The 10,802-nt window shown below is 38.2% G+C and overlaps 1 protein-coding gene across 2 annotated transcripts; it reads right to left on the bottom strand.

Moving 5' to 3' along the window:
• Positions 1-1,610: 1,610 nt before the first annotated feature.
• On the bottom strand, positions 1,611-7,342 carry LOC117995688 (aurora kinase B-like). Of its 2 annotated transcripts, XR_011238471.1 has the most exons (8): positions 7,280-7,342; positions 6,989-7,189; positions 5,043-5,234; positions 3,743-3,899; positions 3,384-3,520; positions 2,954-3,185; positions 2,733-2,884; positions 1,611-1,804 (listed from the first exon to the last, which is right to left on the bottom strand). XR_011238471.1 is itself a non-coding variant. In XM_034983678.2 (7 exons), the coding sequence occupies exons 2-7, from the start codon at positions 7,057-7,059 to the stop codon at positions 1,727-1,729; spliced, it is 867 nt and encodes a 288-aa protein (XP_034839569.1). In that variant the 5' UTR covers positions 7,060-7,189; positions 7,280-7,299; the 3' UTR covers positions 1,611-1,726. The 2 variants fall into 2 exon arrangements, 1 of the variants encoding a protein (XP_034839569.1); XM_034983678.2 differs by lacking the exon at positions 2,733-2,884 and having other exon boundaries at positions 7,280-7,299.
• Between the last annotated feature and the right edge of the window lie 3,460 nt (positions 7,343-10,802).

Genomic DNA, 10,802 nt, shown 5'->3' with positions numbered 1-10,802 from the left:
GTTCCCAAGGGGAATGCCCCTAGCATAACATAAGTACATACAGGTTTAGAACTAAACTGAGAAAGGAGGCTTCTGCGCTAAACTATGGGCTTAGCGCAGAAGCGTAGAGGGGTGACAGTTGTCACAAGTTGACGAAACCATGGATGTAAAAAGTAATAATAGGTATTAATAGCTACTTAAAGATTCTTTAGCAGCTCTCGCGTTACGTCATCACTCCACTCCACCAGTTCCAGTTCCACTACCGCAGGAACCTATTCAGTTAGGTAGATGTACCTATGCGTTATGCCTGTAACAACTACATACAGTACGCTGCAGAAAATAATGTACATCGACCTTTAGAAGGAGATAGCGGATTTGTAGAGTACGTATTGTCGCTGTCGTTGAGACCGACAAAATGTCATAGGTATGAGTGACAGAGACTACGCTCCACAAAGCCGAAATATAATTCTAAAGGCCGATGTACATTATTTTCTGCCGCGTACTGTACCTATACGTACTTGTAAGGTGTATGTAATCTAAGGTTCAAGAAACTCTTCACAAGTCTACATAATGTAGCAGGTGCATTAATTTTTTTTAATATTTTTAATTACATCAAATTGTTTTAGCGTTTTTTGAAAAGTGTCTTGTCTTAATTTGATCCTAATCCTAAAGTGATAATAAACTACTATTCGATAAATAAGTGCAATGAAAATGCATTTAAATTTTGCATTTCATATTTCGCCGCCAATACGCTAATCGCCATCTTTTTAGGTTAAGCTAATACAATTTAGTAGGTAGGCATCGTATTGTGTACCTACCTACGTTTCATATTTAGCAAAATATTGATTGAAGTAAACTGAAAATTGAAGGCCTGGGCGGTATCGGATCAATATGAAGAAGAGGTGCGGATTGGTTGCAGATGTTAGTTCCCACCGCCTCCCGCACACTAGCACACTACAGACAGAACATGATCGGATCACGACAAAATATCCAGAATGTTTAAACTTTTAAAGCAGACTTGAGAAATATGAAGACGGACTGGACGAAACTATAAGAGAAATCGTGCACTACGCGGCCACGGCCTCCCTGGCGCAGTGGTCTTAAGTACGAGGTCCTGGGTTCGATATCGGAATACTTTATGGTCAAAAGCTACAAGTTTGTATGAATTCGCCCAAAAAGTACCAGGAATTCATAAGAATGAAGAAGACACAGTCACTGTTGTTATACGAGTCACAGTCAGTCCGCACTCATATGGAACGCGTGTACTGTCGTTATGCCCACTAGCAGCTTCTGTTGTTATGTTAGATAAATTGATAGGGGTGATATTTTCAGGATTTATCGAGATGCAAACTAATGAAAAAAAAGAATGAAAAAATTACATTACAAAAATTTAATCCATTACTAATATTATAAATGCGAAAGTGTGTCTGTCTGCTAGCTTTTCACGGCTCAACCGTTCAACCGATTTTGACGAAATTTGGTATAGAGATAGCTTACATCCCGGGGAAGGACATAGGCTACTTTTTATCCCGGAAAATTGAAGAGTTCCCACAGGATTTTTAAAACCTAAATCCACGCGGACGAAATCGCAGGCATCATCTAGTATGAAATAAAAAACTGATAAGATTCGATTTTAGAACAGAAATCACTTAAAACTTTATTTTTGAGTAAAAATCAGGAGGTAATTATTGCAAACTAAGACATTCTCATTTGTAAAAACATCCAGATAAAACAAAAACACATCATTTTATACATTCTGAAATTGTTGCACCCAGTAATGGCTTTTCACACCATCTAGCGACAAGCGATCATTTTTCTTAAGAAGCTGAAAACAAAAATATTTTGATTAGTTTTAAAGTGTTTGCTGTAAGACAGGTGGTCCAAGATCCCAGTCTATTAAAAAAACGCAACTGCTGAGTTTCTTGTCAAGCAAATAAACAAACTATAAAAGTGAGCTGATAAAAACGTGTTAAAAAAATACAAAACTTTGTTCTGTCTTTTATTTTTATGTACCGCCCGTATGGAGGGCACCAGAGGGCGAGGAAGGTCACCCATGCGATGGACCGACCAAATTAAGTCTGCTGTGGGCGGTCCTTTGCACGAGTGTACCAGGCTGTCAGCCAGCAGGGAGAAATGGCGAATGCTCGTGAGGCATATAACATCTGCCCTCAAAGACGTTGCTTCGTGATGACCACGACCGCTCTGCCAAGAGTGATACGACAAAGAAGAAGAAGATCGCCCGTTATTGTTATGGGGATAGATCCTGTACTCTAGAAATTCCTGATAAGTAGTACAGTTTTTAAGTAAAACCAAAGAACAAAATTAATATACGTGCATGGACGTAGCTTCTAAGTCCATGTACAAAATTATTGATAACCAATTGTATTCATCCTCTCGAAAGAGCGGTGATAGCCTAGTAGTTAAGACGTCGGCCGTCTATTCAGGAGGTCGGTGGTTCGATCTCGGGCACGCATCTCTAACTTTTCGGAGTTGTGTGCGATTTAAGCAATTAAATATCACTAGCTTTAACGATACAGGAAAACATAGTGGGGAAACCTGCATGTCTGAAAGTTCTCCATAGTGTTCTCAATGGTGTTCTCAATGGTGTGTGAGGTGTGTGAACTGGGTCAGCGTGGCAGACTATGGCCTAAACCTTTCTCATTCTGAGAAGAGACCCGTGCTAAGTAGTGAGCCGGCGATGGGTTATCATGATGATTCATCCTCTCCTCCATACAATCCGTCAAATGTCTTACATTATTAAATCGTGTTGTCACCCTAATAAAGAAGGACACACTCCCTTTTAGCGCTATCTCAACAGGCTCGTTTTTGGCGTCTCAGTGCACAATCATGTTTTGATAGCATGTCTCTGTACCTAATGTGTAATCTGTAATGATATTTCAAAATTCTATTACCACTTGGGTCATAAAAATATACTAATAAGGATTAATAGTACTGAGGAAAAATTATTAAATACCTTGGATAGGAGATCTTTCGCCCCGCTAGGCACATAACTAGGGTAGATTACATCTAAAGATAGGATCCTTGCGAACGTTTTTTCCTGGTCCTCACTCTCGAAAGGTGGTTTTCCCACTAGGAACTCATACAACAGTACACCAATACACCAATGGTCTACGGAGATATTGTACATCTCTTTTTTGATCATTTCTGGAGGGAGATAGTCTAGTGTACCACACATAGTCTTGCGCCTATAAACGAAATAATAATAAAAAAGCTTTTTATTTTCATCTTTCAATTTTTTCCAACAGTAGGTAGGTATATAACAAACTTCATATAAGAGCACAGTGAAAAATTTAATGCCTGAGCTTATTGTATAAACGTTAAGCATACACAATTATAAGCCAACGGATGCTAGGCAATTCAACATGATTTTCTATTATCTTTACCTTTCTGATGGGGCATGCACTGACCACCCAAAGTCTGCAAGTTTGAGGTCACCATTCAGTGCCACTAAGATATTCTCCGGCTTTATATCTCTGTGCATCACATGGCGTTGATGACAGTAATCTACTGCATCTGCGATCTGGAATTGCCATACTTCTCACTCAATAATAACAATATAGGCTACATCATCATCAGCGCGTGCCTTTTTCGAAACGAAGTTTAGCAATCATACAGTTACAGTACAGTTTTAACACCCATTTATATGTTCTTATAATACAATGGAACAAACATTTGGAAAACTCGAAGCATTTCTGATATAGATGCACACATCAGCGTAAGATGCTTAGCTTAATAATAATACCTGATAAATATATCTAGCAGCCCTGCTTTCTGGAAACCGTCCCATGGGGGCGCTAGCCAAATGTTTATAAAGTTCTTCACCTGCAGCATACTCCAGTACAAGATATATCCGTTTCTCATCATGAAACCATGTAAACAGTCGTAGTATATTTGGATGCCTATACAACAAGTTAGATAGTTAGGTTACATAGGTTACAAGGGACAAGCGGCCTAGTTTTGTAGTTAGTTTCCTATGTTGGGTCAAACAACGTGCTGTCTTTTAACTTGAAAGCTGCTGCAAAAACCGTTTTTGAGTTATTGCCAAAAAACATGGGAATTTTCAAAAACGAATATTTTATAAAAGAACCGTGTTTTTAGCTTGGGCATACGCAACGCAACGTTTTTAGGGTTCCGTACCTCAAAATGAAAAACGGAACCCTTATAGGATCACTTTGTTGTTTGTCTGTCTATCGGTGTGTCAAGAAACCTACGGGGTACTTCCCATTGACTTAGAATCATGAAATTTGGCAGGTGGGTAGGTCTTATAGCAGACATAAGGGTAAAAATCTGAAAACCGTGAAATTAGGGTTACACCACACACAAAAAATTAAATTGTGGTCATGAACTAATAATTGGAATTTTCAATTTTCGAAGTAAAATAACTATGTCGAGTGGGGTATCATATGAAAGGGCTTTATCTGTGCATCCTAAAACAGATTTTTATTTATTTTTATGCATCATAGTTTTTGAATTATCGTGCAAAATGTCGAGAAAATACGACTGTAGTACGAAACCCTCGGTGCGCAGCCCGACTCGCACTTGGCTGGTTTTTAGTGATAATTTCTTTTTTCGCAGTTAACAGATTCAGTGTGTGAAATGACTAGCTCTCGCAAGCTTGCTTCTCATTCTCAGCCACCAAAAAGAATTGAACTATACCTTTTGACGACCTCCCTGGCGCAGTGGTGAGCGCTGTGGTCTTATTAGTGGGAGGTCCCGGGTTCGATTCCTGGCAGGGGTTTGGAATTTTATAATTTCTAAATTTCTGGTCTGGTCTGGTGGGAGGCTTCGGCCGTGACTAGTTACCACCCTACCGGCAAAGCCGTGCCGCCAAGCGATTTAGCGTTCCGGTACGATGCCGAGTAGAAACCAAAGGGGTATGGGTTTACTAAAAACTGCCATACCCCTTCCAGGTTAGCCCGCTATCATCTTAGACTGCATCATCACTTACCACCAGGTGAGATTGCAGTCAAGGGCTAACTTTTATGTGAATAAAAAAAAAAATACCTATAACTACAGTAAGAAGTTTAAACAATCTAACTCACTTTAAATGCGACTGTATTTCAATTTCCCTCATAACTTGATGCTCACATTTGGACTTAACAATTTGTGATTTAAACAAGGCTTTAATTGCCACTAGATACCCAGTCTTTTTCTCACGTGCAACGTGAACGTGTCCAAACATTCCACGCCCCAAGCTCGTTCCAAGTTCGAAGTCTCTAGGAGACCATTTGTAACTGTAACAAAATTAAAATTTAGGTACCAACATGCTAAAGTGGTTACCTACTACTTAAGATATTTTAGAATCGAATAGAATAGAAATATATTTATTTGTTGATCCAACACATGTTAAACACAATTTAACTACAAAAATCTTGCCTTAAAATCTAAACTAACTAATAGTGTCAAAAATGTGTTGTGCCAACGAAAAGGCCCGAACTCAGCTAAATGTTGTGGATACATAATTTAACCACAACGCTGTTATTCGGTTCAAGCCCAAACGAGGGAAGTCCTGCTTTAAAATTAAAACTAAAAATAAAACAATTGAAATTTTGTTCTGTAACTATTTGTACCTACAGTACGCAGGAGAAAATGATGAACATCGACCCCTAGAAAGAGACAGTCGGCTCGTAGAGCGCTATTTCTGTCGCAAACTACCTATCAGTGTGACGTTTTGTCATTGTCAGTCATTACTCGTTGTTCAAGTGCGACGGGGTGCGGTCACGTCAGACAGACAGGCAGACAGACAAACGGTCGGACGGACGGACAGACAGACAGACAACAAAGTGATCCTATAAGGGTTCCGTTTTTACTTTTGAGGTACGGAACCCTAAAAAGGGAAATCTTTACGAAGCTAGTCACGCGGAATTATCTACAATGTTTATTAAGTTTATTTAATAATTTATTTTTAAAAGGTTCAAGAGCGAGTTGCAAATGCAAAAATTTCATGGTTCTAGGTCAACGGAAAGTACCCTATAGGTTTCTTGACAGACATACAGACACTAGACAGAATATAACAAATTGATCCTATATGGGCTACTTTTTTCTTTTGAGGTATCATCATCATGATCAACCCATCGCCGGCTCACTACTGAGCACGGGTCTCCTCTCAGAGTGAGAAGGGTTTTGGCCATAGTCTACCACGCTGGCCAAGTGCGGATTGGCAGACTTCACACACCTTTGAGAACATTATGGAGAACTCTCAGGCATGCAGGTTTCCTCACGATGTTTTCCTTCGCCGTTAAAGCAAATGATATTTTAATTAGTTACTTAAAAACGCACATAACTCTGAAAAGTTAGAGGTGCGTGCCCGGGATCGAACCCCCGACCTCCGATTGGAAGGCGGACGTCCTAACCACTAGGCTACCACTGCTGTGGTATGGTATGGTTTTGAGGTATGGAACCCCTAAAAATTGTATTTTATACAAAGAATAAAAAATAAAAAGAGAATAAAAAGAAAAAAAAGAATAAAAAATAAAAAGAGAATAAAAAATAAAACAAATCATAATTGTTTTAACAGCTCCTAATCGATACCGGACTCCATGCGACACGGCTAACACTCCACGAAGCCGAAATCAGCTGACTGTCCTCCTACTGTAAATATCTGATGGCTTAGTAAAAGAAATTTTTTTTTTTTTAGATGTGGGTATGTTATGTTTTTCGGTATGCCCCAACTATCTTACTGACTTTTGAATTTTGAGTAAATGATCTCGATATAATTTTTTGAAAGCAAATTTGGACCCAACTTTACGGGTGGGGGGATGCGTTCCAGCATTTCGTGGCAAGCACAGAGGCAAGATATTTAAAACTGCCACGAAACACTGGAGACCTGTGGCGTGGCATCGATAGTGGACTTTACATACGGCTTAACTAGAGAATTTTGAAACAGATATACTGTTAAATCACATAAATAATGGATATATTAAAATTTTTAACTGTATCGAAACAAAGAAAGAACAAGTTAGCAATATTTAACTAGGTAGGTACTTACGGTTTACCATAAGCTTCGTGATTGATAATTTTACTCTCTAGCTCGGCCACTTCATTCGGATCGACCTCCATATTATTTCTAGTTTAGTGCAATAAGTATACTATTACTTTTTATTTAAATTATAACAATCCACTTTTAGAATTCAGAGTTTCCGCGTAGGTTTTCAGCATGTTCAGCAAGTTTTCAGAATTCCGTTAGCAACTGAAACGGTTTTCTATTATGTTATTAGTCTGTGATACGGCTGGACCTCAGAATAAGGACTATTAGAAGTAGCCCTATTATGACACTTACTGTTGGAGCGAGATAGCTAAATGCATTTATTAAGCCGTAGATAGAGTAATAAAGGTAGATGCAGGAACGTTTGCTTCTCATCCGCACTAAAAAGAGAGCACAGATAAAGTTACTAATGTGATAAACAGAGACGTGTGTGATAAAGAGAGAGCTAACCTATTTTTTGTCCCTTATCGTGTAACTGGTTTTTTCAAGAATACATACAAGAAGTTGCAAAACAAACTTTGAGAATTCGTAGCGTAATTGTATTTCTCATGAGTTATTTACTTGTTTTCACATAAAAAACGTTTTATACAAATATTGTTGATCGGTTAATACAAATATTAACTACTAAACAATGGTAATAATTGTCGTCGTATTCATCGTTACGTCGTGCTATCGCTATCTCATACACGGTTACACAGTACTTACATCTACCTATTATTCTATCTACGATTTAAGCTCTTATTAGAACGTGACAAAATGATTATGTTTTGTCCTTATCACCGTGGCCACTTTTTTTTTGTTTGCCAAAATGTATTTGAACGTGAGGTTTTGGCAAACAACGTAAAGTGAGGTCATGTTGACTCAAGTATTGTAAATAAATAATTGATTCGTTTTGTTGTTTTTTGTTTTTGAGGTTATTGTGCAATGGTGGGTTGCAGTATACTAGGCTACAATAGCCGAAGCGAACGTAAAATAGACCGAATAACATTTCACAAGTAAGTAACTCTGGTTGAGCGAGAGGGACTGAGGAGGCCACGCTAGTTGCATATCTGGACATATCTGTGGGCTGGACCCACAGATCACTATTGCTGACTACAGAACAAATTATTATATTATGCTTTCTACAGTGGCAACGGGTAACTTTAGCTAAACGTATCAAAAATAAAATTGTGAATCGATGGTTTGATGAAAATATTTGAAATAATTAACCATTGGGGCCGATTCTCTTGTACACAATCTCTAAACTAGATATAGATATAGCACTAGATTTCTTCTTCTTCCTTACCTTATCCCACGCTACGTGGGGTCGGCACAACATGTCTTTATGTGTGTTTTAAGTAATTAAATATCACTTGCTTTAACAGTAAAGAAAAACATCGTGAGTAAACCTGCATGCCCGAGAGTTCTCCATAATGTTCTCAAAAGTGTGTGAGATCCGCACTTGGACAGCGTGGTTGACTATGGCCAAAACCCTTCCCACTGTGAGAGAATACCCGTGCTCTGTAGTGAGCCGGAGATGGGCTGATCATGATGATGATATTATTATTTCATGTAACTGATGTGAAAACACTGGCAACATTTAGTAGGTAACTCTACTACTCAGGGTACGGATCATGTACGGATATATTTATTTTATTACTAGGTAGCTATACCGACACATACAACACACAATTTTTATTCCTATACGAATTATTGTAACCTTGAATGTCTATATTGACCGGAATATAATATAATTTATATCCCGTAGTGTGAAATAAGCTTAAGCGGGACTCCAAAGGATGTCACGATAATAGGTACAGTTTGTAGTAGGTATAATATAAACTACAAGAGATAATATTTATAAAAAATTGATTTATTTAACATTTTATTCCATATTAAAACACTATTCAAATTACAACAAAATTTTGAAATCATAGTGCATAATCAACTTATTTTCTTAAATCTTAAGACTGTCCATCACAGCTCTCTTTTAATTAGGTATTTTGTTTACTTCACACATATTATTATGCTCATGTACTACACATAACTATATCATAATTACTATTTACCTTACTTATACTTACAGAATAGACGTAACATTTTATAAGACATGGCGTATAGTAACTTTTCGAGTATTGTATGCGACGAAAACCGAACTTTTAAGACACGCACGGCAAGACACATGTACTACTTGTAAAACAATTAACCGTCACACTTTAGAGCGCTAAGGTAACCGTGGAGCTAAATTGGTCTCGGCAATGTGATTCCTTTCATACAGTACAGTACCCTGTACCAGGATATTATATTCCACATCAAACTTTAGAAAGAGATGATAACAGTTTCGTATAGCGTTGAGATCGACGAAATGTCACATGAGTGACAGAGACAACGTTCTACACGACAGACAAAGCAGAAATCTTTTTCTAAAGTTCGATGTACATTATTTCCTACCGGATAAGTACCGTATTGAACACGTTTCCGTGGCGCATTGTGTGTATTCAAGCCTTAAAAAGTATATCGGATGGACATGTACTGAAAGCGTAATACATTAGGTATTTAGTAATATAAGTCCCGCAAATTGCTATTGCGCTGGAACCATGTCTCATTAACATCGAAATGACGTCATTTTGACGTCAGCCGATATAAAAATATACCATCAGCTCGAAACTTCAGTCTAGTGCTGACGTCACTAAAATGGCGGCCACGCGCTTTAGCAATTTGCGGCACTTGTACAATAAGAAATTTAATTCTGATAAACAAGATGACATAAAATTTTAAAATAATAACAAAAACGATAGGTAAACTTGATTAAAATCATGATAGAACTTGAATGATGATAACTAATATGTTTATTTAACCAACAAACCAATTATACTCGTGCTACGTCCTCGAATCAGTAACGTCTAGATATTATTGAACACAATGTAGTACGCATAAGGAGTCACCACTTCAGCACTGTAGTTTAGAGTTTTTTTTTTTTTATTTTTTTTTTATTATTACCCCCCGATTGGACGACCTCACTCGCCTCACGGCCGTCGCACCGCCGCTTTTCATTCGCATTTTAGTGCTCAACCACTTCACTTGTTCAGTATCTCGCACGCAGTAGGCTTATAATTTAATAATTTAATAATTATAGTAACTATGCCGAAACGTGTAAACAAAAGTAGTTTGGAATTAATAGTGAATAAATTAAGAAAAGGAAGTGAAACTTTCACGATTAAGTTCTCCATCATCATCGAGCCAATCTTCGGATTCATCGTCAAATTCATCGAGGCCAGCCACGCCAAAAGAAATTGTTGATGGTAAGTACCTACCTACCCGCAATTATAATGATAAAAGAAAAAACTTACGAATGTATCAGAATTGTCTGCGAGACTCTTTCGCCACATTCGTTCTAGTTTAAACCTTCAAATGATACGCTACGGTCTATGCACCAGAGTAGTCTGCGGGACTATCTCGCCGCATTTGAACCTAGCTCTTTAAAGTGCATCAGAGTAGTCTGCGGGACTATCTCGCTGCATTTTAGCCTAACTCTTTGAAGTGCATCAGAGTAGTCTGCCGTCTGCGGGACTATCTCACCGCATTTGAACTATTGGCTTTAAACTGCATCAGAGTAGTCTGAGGGACTATCTCGCCGCATTTTAACTATTAGCCGTAAATTGCCAACTTTTTAAAGTGCATCAGAGTAGTCTGCGGGACTATCTCGCCGCATTTGAACTATTGGCTGTAAAGTGCATCAGAGTAGTCTGCGGGACTATCTCGCCGCATTTGAACTATTAGCCGTAAATTGCATAAACTCTATAAAGTGCATCAGAGTAGTCTGCGGGACTATCTCGCC

The sequence above is a fragment of the Maniola hyperantus genome, chromosome Z (genome assembly GCF_902806685.2).
Source record: "Maniola hyperantus chromosome Z, iAphHyp1.2, whole genome shotgun sequence".
NCBI lineage: Eukaryota > Metazoa > Arthropoda > Insecta > Lepidoptera > Nymphalidae > Maniola > Maniola hyperantus.
This window is presented reverse-complemented; position numbering and strand designations above follow the sequence as displayed.